Source organism: Melopsittacus undulatus, chromosome 5, assembly GCF_012275295.1.
Source record: "Melopsittacus undulatus isolate bMelUnd1 chromosome 5, bMelUnd1.mat.Z, whole genome shotgun sequence".
NCBI lineage: Eukaryota > Metazoa > Chordata > Aves > Psittaciformes > Psittaculidae > Melopsittacus > Melopsittacus undulatus.
Window position 1 is genome coordinate 51,474,494 of NC_047531.1, and position 18,064 is coordinate 51,492,557.

At 45.1% G+C, this 18,064-nt stretch overlaps 1 protein-coding gene across 3 annotated transcripts in view; it reads left to right on the top strand.

Moving 5' to 3' along the window:
- HIPK2 (homeodomain interacting protein kinase 2) overlaps positions 1 to 17,695 on the top strand; it is a 135,023-nt gene extending 117,328 nt beyond the window's left edge. For all 3 annotated transcript variants that reach the window (XM_034063364.1, XM_034063365.1, XM_005150452.4), the window contains exons 10-15: positions 578 to 720; positions 1,039 to 1,218; positions 3,743 to 4,024; positions 13,902 to 14,149; positions 15,162 to 15,322; positions 17,035 to 17,695. In XM_034063364.1, the coding sequence (XP_033919255.1) occupies positions 578 to 720; positions 1,039 to 1,218; positions 3,743 to 4,024; positions 13,902 to 14,149; positions 15,162 to 15,322; positions 17,035 to 17,502 (1,482 nt within the window). In that variant the 3' untranslated portion in view covers positions 17,503 to 17,695. The remainder of the gene's footprint in view (positions 1 to 577; positions 721 to 1,038; positions 1,219 to 3,742; positions 4,025 to 13,901; positions 14,150 to 15,161; positions 15,323 to 17,034) is intronic.
- Positions 17,696 to 18,064: the final 369 nt, after the last annotated feature.

Here is an 18,064-nt window from a genome sequence, read left to right on the forward strand (position 1 = left end):
CCTGAATCATGCCTGTGGTGGTGTAGCTGGAGGGATGGTTGCATAGCATAGTGATGGCTTAACTCACAGGGCAGAGATTTCTACCCCTGTAAGGGGGGCACCAGGCCCCTGTTCTCTTTCCTGATCCTTGAAAAGTTAATTCTCATTTTTAGATCCTTTAGGTTCCTTTGGGTCATGTTGGGGTGGGAAGGAAAATTGGCTGTTGGAGGGGGGAAATAACAATGGGGCCATGGTGCCCAGCTGATTTGGAGAGTCAAAATTAAAATTAAAAATTTTTAAAAAATTAAAGAGTTTGATGTTTGGATTGAAATGCTGGTGAAATTCGATCCCTCCCATTCCTAGTTTAAAACACAGCTGGTGCTTTGGATGGTAAGGATATTTCCCACCCCTCCTTTGCGCTCTCTATATTGATAAATTGTGATTTCCTAGCAGTATTTGTCATCTCTGACTAAAATGTTGTAAGAGCTAGGTAGTATGACCATGATTGTTACTAAGAGCTCCAGCTGAGCATGGACCACCACTCACACTCAGTGTATGACACCTCTTGTTAAGAAATTGTTTTCCCTCTGTCTGACAGCAAGCATGGCCCAGTGGCACTCAGCAGATCCTGCTCCCTCCGGCCTGGCAGCAGCTGACTGGGGTGGCCACCCACACTTCTGTCCAGCATGCCACCGTCATCCCAGAGTCCATGGCAGGCACCCAACCACTGACAGACTGGAGGTAAACTGGAGGCGCATGGAGTCTCCCTGACGTACCCAGCAGTGCTGGAAGAGGTGGGAGGGATGGGGTCTTGGGAGGCTGCAGAACCAGGGGGAGAAGGGCAGCCCACCTGTCTTGAGAGCTATGAGCAGCTTCTCCATCATCCATTCTTGGAGTGCTGTGCCCATGCCACTCCATTCAGTCACTTCCATGGGGGAAATGCTCCATGCAGGGGAGACTGGGAGCCAAGGAGTCCCCCGGAGAAGGGAGCCTTGGTGAAGGCAATGGGAGCCTGTGAAAGAGGCATGTCAAACATGTGCATGTCTCCCAACTTTGCAGGAACAGCCATGCTCATGGCAGCCACTACAACCCCATCATGCAGCAGCCCGCACTATTAGCCAGCCACGTCACCCTCCCTGCAGCACAGCCTGTCAACGTGGGTGTTGCACATGTCATGCGCCAGCCGCCCGCTGCCACCACCTCTGCCAGGAAGAGCAAGCAGCACCAGTCGGCACCTCGGTGAGTGCCACTGCTCCCTGTCACCACCTGGTGTACCTGGGTGGTTCTGAATTCAGCCCTGCAATGAAGGAATGCTGACAAGGGGGATGTTCGCTGACATCTGCGGGGCAAAATAGTGTGTTCCATGGCCTAGGAATGATTAGACAGCACTTTGTGACTTTGGGCTCTTTGCTTCTTCACTTCCATACTCAGGTCAGGAGAGAGGAGGGGGTAAGAGGTAGTCAGGCACATTTAATACCCAGTGAGAATCATTTTGTGCGGGAGCTAGTGGCTGGAAGGGGATGCAGGATGGGACACTGAGGACTTGTTCATATGTCTCATTATGCAGCTGCGATTACTCAAGGCCTTGCAGTCACCATAATTAAAAAAGTAATTATATTCTCAGGTCAGCATGGCTCAATGCCTAGTCACCACATGTTTTCTTCCCACATCATCTTGAAGAAGCACCTCTGAGGTGCAGGGTCTCCATTTCCACAGGGTGGTGCAACTCTGGGTGCATCTTCTGGAACATGAACTCATGTGTGCACATGAGGTCTGCCCTTTCAAAAGCAATGGGATGATGACCTGTCTTTTGAGCTTTAATGCCATGCAGTGTGGAGGACTGGGGTGGCTCTAGGCCACCTTGCAGCTCTCCAGCAACAAATAACAGCACTGGCCTTTTTAGAATCATGACAGCATAAATCAGGGAGCATTTTATAAGGACATCTCATACAGGGACAGTCTTTAGACACCTGAATCTACCAACTGTCATAGGAGACTGGGTTTTGGTTCATACTGTGTTATGTGGCACTGCTCACAAATGACAGGATGATTGCAGTGTCTGCCCCAGCACCATAATCTTTGCCAGAGGACAAGGCTGTTTAAGATGTATGTGCAGTTGTTCTGGGGAAAGTCCTCTGGGCTCTGAAGTTGTAACATTTTTAAAAATTCAGAACAGTGCAAAAGAGGAACCAAAATGGGTCACCCCTTGTGCACTGGCAGAAACAGAGGAGCTTGTGATTTTACTGGGGGACTGGACTGGAGCCAGAGGAGGTCTGAGTTCACAATCAATTTGACTCTAGTTAAGAGGCCGCTATTTAAATCCTGCCCATTTATCTGCTCCCAAATGTTGCATTTACTTTGGGTGAGCTCCAGCTGTCTTAGTCCATTCCTGATGTAGAGAGGCAGCTACATCTGCAGCAAGGCAACAAAAGAGAGTGCCTGTTGCAAGTGCAGGGCTTCCCCTCTCCCTTCCCTTTCCAGGGGGAGGGTGGCAGCATCCAGGAGGAATTGGACACTTTCAGAGCAAAGGGTTTCTACAGCTTCATTAATAGTGATGCTTTTGTAGCCAAATGAGGAGCATGCTCCTTTGGAGAGGAGGGTACTCCATGCTGCTCATTGGTATTCAAAAAGCACTGTAAATGCTAGTGTGCAGCCATTTATTATGCAAAAGACCCTGTGTAAGTTGGTATAGTGCGATAGGTCCAGAGTGACTTCCTTTTGATGGATGTCACCTATTCTTTTTGTTAGCTTTCAGGCCAGTCTGAATGTGCAGCCCAGGCTTGAGCCCCACTGTAGAACAAAACCAGAACTTAGGGACTTTTTCATTTTTGAGTCCGTGAATGTTCTGCAATAAGCAGAAAAAAGAAATAAAGAAAAAAATTGTGGGAAATTAGTGAAATGGGCTTTAGTAAGTGTGCATTGGTAAATATCCCATCTGCAGACCTGTGCTGCACTGTTTGGTGGACAGGTTTTGTGTTCAGATCCCTGATCCAGTGGGCCCTTTCCATCTATAAGGCAGGGAAGCAGAAGTAGCAAGGCTGGGAAATAAAACAGGTCTTGAGAACGTTTTTCTCTTGCATAATAAAAAGATTGTTCTTTTCTTGCTGATTTATATATTCTGTATCTGCTGCCTCAGGTGGGAATGAAATGAAACTGAGTGTATGTCCTCCCATATACGTGCACCCATCCGTGGGACTCCTCTACCCGAGAGGATGAAGCATTGAGCAGGAAATCTTTATTGAAAAGGTTCTTAAACAGAAAATTCAATTTTCAACTAAGAAAAGCAGTTTTCCTGATAAATGGCTGATGTTTTCCACAACAAATTCTAATTTTACCATTAGGTTTTTTTCTGGCCAAAAAGTATCTGATCACGATGCATCCATGAAGGGTACAGGAGAAAGGGGTTATTAGAAAGGGAAAGGCATACAGAGCCTGCCCGGGTTTTGTATGTCTGTGCTGTGTGACTGGCCTCTACCTTGCAGTGCAGTCTCCCGGGAGGCAGTGTTTCTCATCTGGCAATTTCTAGGGAAAACAAAATAGAGTTTTTTACTAAAAGGAACTACATTTCAGCCAATTATATGAATAAGTCATGCATATGCAATTATATGCATAGGTCTGTCCTTTGAAGAGGACTATGACAATTCTGCAGTTTTCCTAGATTACATACATCGGAACCAGTGAATTGGATACCAGGAATCAAAAGCCATGGCAACGGGCAACTTCAGCAAACTGAGTTTTAACTAACAACCTTTCCCATTTCCAGAAATGCATCCACCTATGAAGTTTCATCCTCTCAGTCCATCAGCTCACCTCAGCGTTCAAAACGAGTGAAGGAGAACACGCCTCCCCGCTGTGCCATGGTGCACAACAGCCCTGCCTGCAGCAGCTCTGTCACGTGCGGCTGGAACGATGTGGCCACCAGCACCACGCGGGAGCGGCAGCGACAGACGATAATCATTCCCGACACCCCTAGCCCCGCCGTGAGTGTCATCACTATCAGCAGCGACACAGATGAAGAGGAGGAGCAGAAGCATGCACCCACCAGGTGAGCAGCAGCTCTCTGCTCTTCTCTGTGTGCAGGAGAGAGAGGCAGAGGTAAAGATGTCCTGGAGCATCGCAATAGAGTGTCCCTGGAGCTACAGTAGGGTCTCAGCACCTAGGTTATCTTTCATTTAAGAGAAGTTTTGTTGGAGGTGATAAAATACTAGCTGAGGACTCCGCAGACTTAGGTGACGTTCCCTACCTTGCTGTCCATTTGCTGTGTGACCTTGGGAAGTGTAGTAATTTCTCTGTGCCATAACTTCTCTAAGAGGAAATAATGTTTCTCCTTATCTCACAGCACTATTGAAAGGAGACTTTAAAGATCCTATGGTGATTAGCATCTTTGAGTCAGAAAGCTGTTTAAAACAAAGACAAAAAGAAGGGCTTAGAAGGAAGGTAGCTTAAAATTATGTTTTCTCTTTTTGAGTGATCCAGGCATCTATAAATGCCATTAAATGACACCTTCCGTGTGTACTCTTTACCCTAAAAAGGTCCTGAAAAATAATTAGTGGTTGTGTCAGAACATTGCTCAGGTATGATTGTGTTGCCAAAACATCGTTCAGCTATTGTAAAAAGTGGCAGAAACTGGTTGTGTTTTGACTGACTCTGCAGAGAGGCATAGATGAGGCTATGAAGACCATGGTGGCTGAGTTTTCTCCTCAGAGAATTAACTCACCCGAGTGAACAGTGCAGCCCAGGACCACTGCCACTGCTGATCATCTGCTGTGGATGAGAGAGGACTTAATTTTCCAGGACTGCTTTTTTCATCACCTCTCATCACATGCAAGCACTCTTGGTTTCCCATCTGATGCCAGTCACAAGACATCACTCTGCTTCATAAGTTGTGGAGAAGTAGCCTTGCAAACAGCTGAATAATTACACTGTCTTTATGTTGGTAACTGAGCTAGGACTTTTTTTAACCTTATCCCTCCAGTATTGTTGAGAGAGAATTGTTTTTATTTATTTAGGATGTGCTCCATGGCAGATTTTCCTTTAATCACTGCAAATATCCATCCCTAGCTCTGCACTGTGGTGATAAATGGAGCACTGCAAATGTGCACAGAGCAAATGAGATTCATTTGGCCTCAAAAAGCTAGAAATCTGTAGAGAGGAGACATAATTTGGGCATCTAGGGCTGCAGTTTTGACCTGCCTCCTGACAGCCACCACTAGTTCCCAATCCCCTTTTCCCTACCAGAGAACTCCACTGGGCAGCAAGAGCTCAGTGCCTCTCAAGTTCAGGCTTGCCATGAATCCAGTGTTTATTGTGGAAAATTGATCACAGGATAGCTTAACATATTTAACTTTTAAAACCCCTAAACCATACCATAGTCCTTAGTTTGGTAGTGAGAAAAAAGCATGTTTACAGAAAGAGTTGAATGAAGGTCAGTATGGAAGTCAGGTGGACTATAAATGAGGAACCCTCACTTCCAGGGCTCTTACAGGAAAGGAAGGGCAAGATGAAAGAGATGCTGAAAACTAAGGTGAGGTGGGGCAGCATGAAGAGGGCAAGTGTCTCAAGGGTCACAGTTGCTATTTGCAAGCACATTTACCTATGCTGCTGTTCCCAGGCTTTGGGAAATCATGTGCAAATACTTATGCTTACTGTCTGGATACCATCTTGGGTTCAGAGCAAGGTTGGAGGGAAGAGCTGGGATCCGACAGTCACTTCAGCTAATGTTTGTCTCCTCTGCTTTGCTACCATCTGACCAGTTTCTTCACTCGGCACCTCTCCAAGGAGTCAGACAGAACAAAGTTCTCGAAAGCGTCTGGAAATCAAGTTGGGAGTTTGGGGTATTTAAATACTCAGGCAAGGTCTGCCAAGGGGTTAGGAAAGTAGTCCCAGGAGCCAGACTTACGTAAACGAACTGGCTTTGATATGACTAAAGCATATTCAGGACATGTTCCTGCCTGGGATCAGATCCCTGGCTACTTTTTGTATCCATATGGCAAATCTATACAGAGTGCCAGGATGCCAGCATTCCTTGAAGGCCAGAGCTTAAGAGCTAGATTTAATTTCTGAGCCATGTAGAGACATTTTGCATGGACACAGGCTGTTGTTGGGCACCTTTGGAATTCGAGTGAGTTAAATTGCCTGTGCAGATGTAACCAGAGCGAGTGGAGAATTGGAGGCAGAGACACAGATGAAAAACGGCATGTCCAGAATGAGAATTTTTGGTTAAAGTCTCCGGAAGAGTGAAATCAACTTGTTCAGTGCCTTTTGACCTGAGCAGATCGAAGACTAGATTCTTAGCTGGACCAAGAGTGCAGCTTCCAGTCAAGGAAGCTGTCCCAGCATTTAATGCCAATGAACTTTGCCTGGCCAAAGTCGAGGTCTTTCTTACTGAAAGCATGTTACATTAGGAAATCACCTCCAAGTTTTCTTACTCACCTATTTTATTTGCCCCAAGAAAAATGGGAGTGACAGTGAAGTATGTGCTTTAGTGTAATCCGTGCCCAAAGGTTCAGGATCTGAGTCAAAAACGAAACTGCAAAGAATGCATTGTCTTGCCCATGTTTATGCAAATTCTACTCTATTGGGCAATAGCTGTGGTGTGGGGTGAAAAATAAGGAACAACTTGAAACGTGCTATTAGTCACATTCTAACCATATTAGTTTTTTTCTAGATTCGACTATAAAATCATACAGCACTTAATAGATCAAAGTTAATTGACTGATCCCATCCTATTGATAGCAGTGATATCTTTGCATTCATTTCACTGGCATTCGATCAGCTTCTGAATTTGCTACAGCACTTCCTTCTTTTATTTCCCATGGGGTTAGAAATTTCTCTTTGACCCATGAGACTAAAAATGTTTATTTTATTTTATTGATTGATCAGCACTGAGAGATTAGAGTTACCTGTGGTTGTGAGAAGTAGTAGATCCTTCAGCGATGTAAGAGTTCATAAGTCTCAGTTTAAGAAGGACTGGTAATGCTGATAAAATATGATACTGCTGATGCAGTAAAGAGCCCTACAGCTTGGATTTACTACAACAGAAAAGCTCTGTAATACCAGAGCAGCAGAGAGAGCTTTTGTTGTACAGGGGATGCAATTTTTTTTATTGGCAAAAGAAAAATCTGAAGAATCTGGTGTGATATGGGCACAATTTTCCTCTTGCTAATGAAGAGCTCAGTTGTTCAAGTAGGATGCTTGATGAAATACCAGCTGAGCAAGCAGGTAGGCCAGCACGTTGCTTGTTCTTTCTTAAAACCAGTAGTCATCTGAAAATGTCAGGCTCCTGTTGGTAAAGGTGCTGGGGAGGTGGCGCAAGGTGGCCTCTGAAGGACCTGCTCCACAAAGCCTTGTCAAAGGGGGCCATCTACTGGGCCCCAGCTCCAGCCTGAGGCAGAATCACAGGAGGGACCTCAGGTACAGCTTGGCAGGGACTGTCCTCAGAGAAATGGTCAGAGATTTTCAGGAGGCAGATTCCTGGTTGAAAGAGTCAGTTTGTCAAAACCCAAGGGTATAGTTTGCAGGCTACACTGAGATTTTTCTGGCAATATCCCAAAGTCAGTGAAATCTGAGGAGGCTTCAAAACTGCAAAAGGTTTTGACTTCTAAGTAAGAGGGAGAAAGTGTTAGGAGATTAAATAATTAAAGGGAAGACTGCTCTTTTCTGATTTAATGGAGGGGTTTGCTTTTTTCTGTCAAAATGTAAGCAAATAATAGGAAAAAAATTGAAATGCTCAAAATAAGAAAGGAACATTTTTATGGAATGAAACTGGTTTTGCCTGGGTTTTGATGCCCACAAAGTTTTACATGAGATATTTTGTCCTATAGAATGCTAGAAAAAAAAATGTATGTAAAAATTATTATATGAACAGGAAACATTTTTTTTCACCCTGTGTATATATCACCTTTGAATTTCTAGACTCTCAGTTCAGCAGCCTTTACAAAGAGACTTTATAGGCCAAAGAGACATTTACTGCAGTGCTGTAAGATAATACCCTGACTGTTATTTATTCCGGAAAGGAGAATTTAGGTCTAACCATTGCCAGTAAAGCACTGAAGAGGGTAACAACAGAAAGTAGACTTGATGCTTTTCATATAAATCTATTCCTTTTAAATTTCTTTACTTGCTCTTGCAAGCAGGCAGACAGACTGACAGCGCAACTGCAGCCTCAGTAATCGGAGCACATATTCAGCAAGTAGTAAGGTTAAGTACTCCACAGTATAGCTTCACATGGTGCAGCAGTTTAAATGTAAATCCTCGCTTGATTAAATATTTCTGAAGCTTAGAAGTGGAGAAAAATAAAGCAGCAACTTGAACACAAAGCAGAGAGGCACAAGTGCACCCTGGAATTGAGGCTTGGAGCTAGGGAGAGCACACATGGTCCTGCAGGAAGGATGCAGAAGGATGGTGCAGTGAGGGGTATTTCCACAACCTGCCAAGGGGCACATCACAGAGCATCCAGAAGGAAGGGGTGGAAGGAAAAGCAGTGGAAGTGGCTATTGTGACATCTCTAGATTACTTCCTATCCAAGCAATGAGTGTAGCAGCCAAGGAAAACATTACTTCCTTTCTTGAAGCAATACAGTGGTGGCCTTCAGGTGGGTGGGTTTGTGGATGCTTCCACCCCAAAGAGGCAGGAGGGATCCTCACTTCCCCGCTGACTGCTCTGGTATCTTAAATAACACCTTTCCAGCTTAATTTTCTATGGGATCCTTACAGCAATCACTGTCTTCCTGGGAAAGAAAGACTGACCACAGCTCTTGTGCCAACATACAGATTAACTGCATTATTGGCCATCTTAACTGGCACAAGGTTAACTGCAGGGTTTGGGGTTTTTTCCCTTTCTCTTAAGATTAAACTGTACAGTGTATATTGTATATTAAACTATACAGCATATGGGTCTCTGCGTGGGTGTCACCTTTAGCTTAAAAGGTGCTTAAGCTGGTGCAAGTTATTATTCACCTTATTCACATCATAGTGCAATGGTGGTGGAGTCTGCTTCAGAAGACTTTAATTCCCCTTATGCACAGGAATTGCTGACAAGCAGAAACCAGGTGTTTTTGCCAAGTTGCTGGTGTGCAAGTGTGAGGGTCAAAATACCGTCTGTAATTCTCTTTTGACATCTAGCCTATTGTGGCTATGTTACGCTGTGCATAGTAATGCACTGACTCTGCATAGCAATATGTTGACTAACCACAGTCATTTGGTAAAAAGATTGCTGCCTTCCATCTCCAGAAGGCACACCGACATGCAGCTAATACTTAAAATAACAGAGATAGGCAGTAGCCCTCTCAGCAAACCTTCAGCAGCAGGACCTTTACAACCTGCTAAGCAATTCAGTATATATGACTTAAATAGCTACAGCATGTGCTGTGTGGCCTAATAAAATGGCCTCAGTGTAGTACTTGATAATTATTTCTTGCCATCACAAATTCACAAAGAAGGTGAGAGCAGATTAACAGGTCGGGATGGAGGTTGAGCTGAAGAGAGAGGGGCATGTTCTCAACACTGAGCTATGCATGGCATAAGATTTCAACATGAAGAGAGGGATTGCAGTTTAGTTTGAGTTTTTGTTGGCTGGCTCTATACTTTCCTAGAATAGGTGGATTATTCTGAAGCAGCAAACTGAAAAGGTTGCATGTTCTTAAGTTCTCAGATGCCTGGAACAGAATTTTCATGATACAATGTAAAGCTAACGTGCCATGGTATATATGTGCACCAGTTCAAAGGCAGTTGTGCAATGGCTGCTTTCTTCCCTTAGACTAGAAGGCCCAGACCTTGAGAGCTGAGAGCCTCTGTTGCTGTAGTGTCAGCCACAATGAAAGGTTTGTATTCCTTTGGATGAACCACATGCTGCAGAATTGCCCCACTAGACACCATTTGACTTTTCTGGGATTCTGAGTGTAACTCAGGATTCTCGGGGAAAAAAAGGTTCTTTCCACGCAATGCTATCACATACTAAGCTTTTGGTCTGGGCCTTCAGCAAGTAGAAATAATCTCAGGTTGCATTGTTACAAACCCTGTTGTTCCTGCCCTTGTCCTTGGCTGTTTGTTTAAGTGGCTTCAGCATTGTTTTAGCACCAAATTGAGCATCTTTTTCCTTAATTTCCGCTCAGTTTTCATTCTCAGCATTCTGTTAACAATCTCTCAGGTACCTACCTTAGTTTCTTGCCCATTGCCTATGCAGAAATTACTTCTCTTTCCTCTATCAGACTTTACCTTGAGGTCTTTTCTTGCTGTAGGGAATAGGGACCCACATCCAACTCTGCTGTGCCCTCACGAGGGTGGTATATGTTAGAGAGCTGTCTCCAAGACTTGCTTCTGCATGTTCAAAGGCACAGTCATGCTCCATGTCTGCACAACTAACAGACATGAATTGGTTTGTATCCAAGTTTGAGAACAGGCTCTTCAGGATCAGGTGGCAATGGGCTACCACTCATAAACTAATAATAAACTTACAAAGCAATGCATATTTTTCCAGCTGCTGTTCTGACAGGTAGGACACAGGCCCAGCCAGTAAGGGTTAAAAAGCCTTCCTGGCTTGTGGCTTTTCAGTCTGTGTACATGGATTTGATGCCACTTCAGTAATCTTCCCCCCTCCCTCCTCTAGAGAATTAAAGTGCATGTACCCACATAATGCAGGCAGGCACACAAGCTGACCAGGATCACATGGTGACTCTCAACACTACTAAATCATGTATGCTGCTGCTTCTGTGCTTGCAGGAGGGAAGGCAATTACCAGGCTTGGAGCGAGCTTAATAGGAAGGGGGCAACGCTTTAATAGTATTTTTCCATGTAAGCACAAACAACCTCAAAAGCTGGAGTTGAGTTATAGGAATACAGTAAGCTTGCTGAGTAGGCAAATGCTGTATCAACAGGTAAAAACCTCTCAGTCCTAATAGTTTGTGAGCAGGGAAAGCAGTAGGTCAGCCTGGACCTTACACAGGTAACTCCTGCATTACTGCGAGGTGGGGAGAGCATCTGAGTCCTCAGAGGGAGCTGGAAGGAGGACAGTTGCTGGCTAGCAAGAAGGCTTTAAGAAGAGGGAGCGCTGGCTCTTGTGGGTTGTATTTTCAAAAGCCCCCATGTCAGTTTAACATGTATCTTTAAGCCAGTGAATCAACTGATTTTCAGCATGACTTGGACCTTTGATGCTTTTGAAATTCCCACCCTTAATCTTCAGGGCAGGCTGTGGTACAGCAGGTGCCAAGCTCCGGGTGTGTGTGAATAGTCCCAGCTGATTTCTCTTGCCTGCTCTAGCATCAAGGGCAGTTGCTACATTTCCTAAAGACAAAAATGCAGCTGCTTTCAATGGGGCTCCTCATGTGCTTGAAATGCTTGAGGCATCATGCTGAATCGAGAGGCTGATCACTTGGTCCCTAATCCTGCAAACATTTAACTGTGTGCTTTAGCTCTGTTACTGGATTAGTCCAGTTGACTTTGGTGGATGACATACAGCAGTAGTGCTGAGCACTTGCATAAGGCCTGGCAGGACCACAGCTCTGGTCCTTTTTAATTTCCCATCCATGAAATGAGTTCAATATCCTGCTACACTCTCTTTCTCTAGAAAGGTTTGTGTTTGGAATCACTTTTGGTTGTTTAGCCAGACAGATCTACTTGATTTTCTTGTTGTAAGCTGCTATATGTAACACTTTGAAGGAGAAGGCTTCTTATGGCCCCTGCTTTGACAAGCCCTCAGTCAAATTGGTGAAAAATATGCCAATTTTAAAACAACAAAAAGCACAGATTACACTGAAAAATACCCTTCCAGTTCTACAGCTCAGCCTTCCCATGTCAAGTGTCAGCCAAGAAGAAGTGTTTCCAGTTCAGCAGCTCAGCCACTTATATTAGGAAGGGACTGTAAAAGAATAGCTAGACCTTATCAGTTGTCAGAAAACTCTTTAGTGACTTGATTTTTCTTTATAAAGTGTAATAACTGTCAGAGGTAGAGAATATATCTCTCTTCCCAACTGGCAGCCAAGGGTAGCTGCAAAGGGCAAGCAGAGTGGATACTCATAAATGTGTGATTACAGGCATTTCTACTGAAGGAGAGAGGAATATTGATGCAACATTTGTCATTTTTATTGGCTTAATATTCTTCTTTTGTAGCACTGTATCCAAGCTGCTGTATCTTTCTTCACATAAAGTAGTTGTCCATCTTTCCTCTTCTAATCCAGTGCTCTCCAGCTCCTTGTGGAAAGCCAGGATATGAGGGTTTGCTGTTATACATCTTCTCCATAGAAAAGATCCCTGCCCCAGCAAGGGTTGCTTCCACTTTCCAGACTGCTGTGAAACAACTTCCCCTCCTTGTCTATAATCTGTCCTTTTTCAAATGTCAGTGCTTTAGGATTGCAGGGGCCTCTCAAGACATATTTTTCACGTGCATTGAACATGTTCTTGTGTCGTCTTTGAGGCACACCAGGATTCTGTGATGATAGCCCAGGGAAAGTCTGTGTGATGGTAACTTGTGAATGCAGCACCCCAAGGTGTTCTTTAATGGAGGAGATGATAGCTTTTGAATTACAAGTCTTCAGAGTGAGGTGGTGAGTTGCAGTTTGTGAATGTTGATGGAGAAACTTTGGGATGGACAAATTGCAGGGAACCCACCAGTGCTCTTTTAGAAATGTGAGACCTAAATAAGGCCAACAATATCTTTGGAAGGAAAACCATTCTCAGTTATCTCCTCTGCCTTTCCCTGGCTAAGTAGTGATGCTGAAATAGGGAATGAACAGTTCCATCACAGAATAAGACTTGATTAATCAGCTGTTCCCTTGACTGGGCAGGCCAGAATGAGAGAATGGAGAGGATCCTCCATGGGAAAGGGATCTCTCTCTTTTTAAGGTGCACACTCAAGAAGTTAAGAGATGGATTTCTTTTTCTTCAGAGCATTCCTGTTCCTGTTGGGGCTGTTTCTACCATTAAACATAATTACTTAGCTTTTTATGTGCCATCCATTTCTTTTCATCATTTTAAAAACTTCAGTTGCCATAACAACATAATGCAATCAGTGAAACATAGCAGCTATTTTCTGTAGTCGAGGTCTGTGCACTGTCAAAGATGTGAGCCATTTAAGCAAATCTTCACCATCCCCCTTCCTTTCTCCTCTTCCTTGCTCTCTCTTTTTCTCCCTAAACAAGCTCATAACAGGAAGGAGAAACCATCAGGAATAATTAGATACAATAGCAGAGCAAATCCCAATCGTACTCATGCAGTCTAGTCTAATGAACTTCTAGCGCTAATCTTAGAAGTGTTGATGTTCCTTTTTAATCACTTTTTTGATGTCATAGATAGATGAGCTGCAGCAGGACCTTCATAATCCACACCAGAGGCAGGAGACCCAGTGCATATTCAGAGAAAGAAAAGAAAAACAAAAGCATTCCATACTTTGCTCATTTTTTCATCATTCGTTCCTCAGCTTCATATGCTTACTGGGAGTATGTGCCCATTGTACCATATTGGTAAATAGAACGGAGTGCATTCTGTAGATTCATGGGATTTAAGCATGAAAATTCATAGCATCTATTATTAAGTCATTGCTGGAAGTCTGGGAGAAACCACCACGTTTTTCTGTGGGTGGTGAGACTTGCAACAAAGCATAGTATAACTGCTGGGCTGCTACTGCACACGTATATAAAAAGCAGTCTGAAAATATATCTGGCAGTCTGGTTCAGTGCTATTCTAAGCAGCATGAATATAAGATCTATGCACAATGTCTTACTCACTCCTTGACCTCCACAAAGGCTTTCCTGGAATAGCAACGAGTGAGTTCTGAAGACTGGGATTTGGCTTAAGCAGCCTGTCTCTGGCAGAGGACAGAAGGGTGTGCTGTGCCTTTACGGAGCTAGTCTGCCACGAGCAGAGTCTTACAGTGGCTTCTGAGTCGACGGTTGCCCATTCACTCTTCCCACTTGTGTGCTTGTGTTCCAGCACCTTGTCCAAGCAAAGGAAGAATGTCATCAGCTGTGTCACCGTGCATGACTCCCCCTACTCAGATTCCTCCAGCAACAACAGCCCTTACGCCGTTCAGCATCGCACAGGGCAGAATAACGGGAACACCTACGACACCAAAGGGGTTCCAGAGACTCACTGCAGTGGGAACCCCCGAACCATCATCGTGCCACCACTGAAAACCCAGGCCAGTGAGGTGTTGGTAGAGTGTGATAGCCTGGCACCAGGTAAATTGCACCTCTTCCGTCAAGACAATTAGTAAGAAATAAATGATTTATCTTCGAAGAATCTCATTGTTCGGTTTCATTTTGTTTGTTTGTTTGTTTTGTTTTCCAAAGAAACCGTGCTCCTGCCCTTCTCTCAAGTGACACATCTGTTCTTGGGAGCCATATAGCATTATTTAGATGCCCTGGTACACTCAGGAGTCACAGGGGCAAGTGTCAGTCCCGGTTACTTCTGTACAAACCCAAGAACAGAATGCAGCCTTTAGCTCAACATTTGATGTGAAAGGCTCCCAAATGCAAGTGTGAACCTTTGCTGCCTTGCCTTTCCATAGGTTTACTTTAAAACGGGTAAGAGATTGAAAACACATGTTCATTTTCATCCAGATTTGTTGACGTTTCTGGGAAGAACGTTTCTCAGGATCTTCATTATGGACCAATGAGGTTTGCTCCTCCGGAGCCTCTGCAATGCTAGATAGTACAAAGTGTTGAAAAGGGGCTTATGGTGGAAATCTGGCCTGAAGCAATTGGCTTTGAGCTACTTGGCAGTCCTTTCTTTTGACGCACTGCTGGTGAACACAAAGGCTCAGAGGGTGAGCTCCCCACTAGCTCCTTCTCCCTCCCTTCCTACTCACCATGAGGTCAGCCAAGCCAGGGCTTTTTTGTGCTGTGCACACTGTACTTTCCTTCCTCTCCTTGGAATTTGTACCTCCATTGTACGTTTCTGCTGACAGAAAAGTTTCTCGCACTTCTGAAGGACCTGAAAAGCCTTCTCCAGGCCCAGTTTGGGTCCAAATGTCAGGTCTGCTTATCTGCCTCTAGGATAACAAGCTGGCCATGTATATGAACCGCTGCTGAGGTATTCTGTTAATTAAGAGAAACCGTTTTCTTACCCAGCTTCTGTTGTATGCCTCCTCCCAAAAGCCACTCTGGAGGAGAGATTCTGTGAGGAAAAAGGTAGGGTGAGCAATTAAAGAATGTGATGTAAGCTACAAATGTGTTTCCTTTCCTGGCACAGTCACCACCAGTCACCACTCATCTTCCTACAAGTCCAAGTCCTCCAGCACCGTGACCTCCACCAGCGGTCACTCTTCAGGGAGCTCGTCTGGAGCCGTTGCCTATAGGCAGCAGCGACCAGGAGCACATTTCCAGCAGCAGCAGCCTCTTAATCTAAGTCAGGTAAGTTAGCCGAGACTGATTTTGGTGGTGTGCCATCCAGCCATTACCTACTGCTCCCCCAGCATGGGCTGTCCCATTCCAGTCTCATGGTAGTTGGGCCCCATCTTGAGTTTGATTGACTTGTTTCAGCTTCACTGCAGGCCTTGATCTTGGAGCTCAGGCAGCAGATGTAGTGCACATTCCACCCCTGAGTACTCCTACCGTGTGTTTTGAAGTCAGGTGATCTAACAGAGTGAGTTGTAATACTGTAAGAGAGAAGATGCAGTAGCTCAGGCACAAAGGATGAAGCAGGACTGTGTAGGAAGGACTAAATTCTCCTTAGCTATAAGTAACTGAGGGGACAGTATCTTCCAAGTAAAAGGAGTGCATCAGCCCAGCTGCAGGGCTGGGAGAGGGGAAGTCCCCATCAGGTGGGACAAGGCAAAGCAGAGCCCCTGTGCATATATGTGACCTCATGTATTGAGTTTCACCCATCCCATAGTAAACCTGGACTGAAAGCTGGGCAGGTCCCGTTAGTTGGCAGCGTGCTGTTCTCAAGGTGTTTCATAGTCCACCCAGGGAGCTTCAGTAAATAATGCCCTATGCATGTACTGCACCTGGGGCATCTCTCTTCCCTGAGGTGACGTGATGGGAGTTGGGAAGTTTCAGCACAGTTACCAGTGTTTGAACAGGAGAAAGTCGTGAGAGCTCAGGGGCAGTGCTGGCTTGTATCCAGAGCTGGATATAAGCAGAACTGGGTTGGGGTTTTTTTAATAATAACTGGGGGGAGAAGAATGCTCCTCCCACCCCCCCACAAAAAAATATAGTTGAAATGTTAAAATTTAAACAAACTTGAAATAAAAGTGAGTGAAATGGAGGAAGTGGGCAAGATGCAGTTTCCAAGAGTGGAGGAAGAGTGTGGCTGCTGCATTTCAGACCACAATGACAGTGCAGGGATTGCTTACAAAGAGGGTGAGAGGGCTTGGAAGAATAGAATTAAATAACAGGGAGCATTGCCCTTCTTGCCTTCTAATTCCTGCATTAATGGTTATTTAATACTCTGACAACAAATGACTGAGAAAACTCCTTGACATTATTGTGCAATGCGAAAAAAAAAAATCCGCTTAGGAAATCCCTGAAAAAGTACATTGCTGCTGTCCTACTGCAAGAAGTTGCCTGTGCTCAAGTCATTATGGCTGATTACGTGAAGGCTGCAGGATCTGATCGAGCTGAGGGTTTTGTCTTTAAAGTAGTTATTTTTACTAACTGAGGAAATGGTAACTGCAAAGACCTAAAATGAACAAAAACAAATTGCCTCTTCCAGGCATGGCTAGGCAGCTCCATCCCCCTGAGCTATCAGCACACCGCATTTCTTCAGCAGAGAGTTCAGTAACAAAAGCCGTGTGCATGTGACTGGACTTGTGGAAGTTGTTCGTAGGAGCTGGGCATCCAAGGTTGGGTCTTTGTGGTAGCTGCGGCTCAAACTGGGGGACTCTGATGTCTTTTTGGGAGCCATTTAGGTGAATGTATGAAACCACAAGGACTTCCTAGGCTTGGGAGGGACACTTTTGCTGTCACCCGGTTCCAAGGGCAGACTGTGGTGATGCTGAGAGTGTCAGGAGGAGCACAGGGGACTTCACTCGTGTTGCAGGGAGGCTCCCAGGCACCACTGAGGTGGTAAAGAGCCATCTCCTGTGTTGTAACCACTTGTCACTGTTGCTGTCTTTATCCAGGCCCAGCAGCACATCACGACCGATCGCACAGGGAGTCACCGGAGACAGCAAGCCTACATCACTCCAACAATAGCTCAGGCCCCGTACTCTTTCCCGCACAACAGTCCCAGCCACGGTACAGTCCATCCTCACCTGGCCGCGGCTGCCGCTGCTCACCTGCCCACCCAGCCCCACCTCTACACATACACGGCCCCCGCCGCCCTGGGCTCCACAGGCACCGTCGCGCACTTGGTGGCCTCGCAAGGGTCTGCGCGGCACACTGTGCAGCACACCACCTACCCTGCCAGCATCGTCCACCAGGTCCCCGTCAGCATGGGCCCGCGGGTGCTGCCCTCTCCCACCATCCACCCGAGCCAGTACCAGGCTCAGTTTGCCCATCAGACCTATATCAGTGCTTCTCCAGCCTCCACAGTCTACACTGGATACCCACTGAGCCCCACCAAGGTCAACCAGTACCCTTACATCTAAACACTGGAATAAGGAGTGAGAGACGCACCCATCCCCGGGGAAGTGAGGCGGATGCTTTTGTACTGAAGAACAGGACAAACTTAACAATACAATGGGAGGCTCGCGTGAAACTTGAATGAAGGAGACTTTAAGGAAGAAGCGAAAAAGAGGAAAGAAGGGGGAGAACCAATTCTACACTTTTTATTTAAAAAAAAAAAAGAAAATGGAAAAAAAAGAACAGAAAAAAATATAAAACAAACCACAAAAAACAACCATTCTGCACCAAACTAGAGAGAGAAAGAGAGAAGCAGAAGGACCCTCCCACGGGTCCTGTCTTTTGAAGAACTTCACCAACAGACTTTTAAAGGTTATTTTCATCCAATAGTGAGCTACATTTAGAAATTTGCTGTCCAGAACACCTACAATGAAATCCATTAGGTTTTTAATCCAGTAGGTATATGGATTGGGGATTTATCCAGCATTTCAGAGTTCATACCCCATCTTTGCAGTGCTCTTTGTATCTCAAAGCATACATAAATTTGGGTTTTTTTTTCCTGGAAACAGAAAGTGGGTTAGGGAGGCT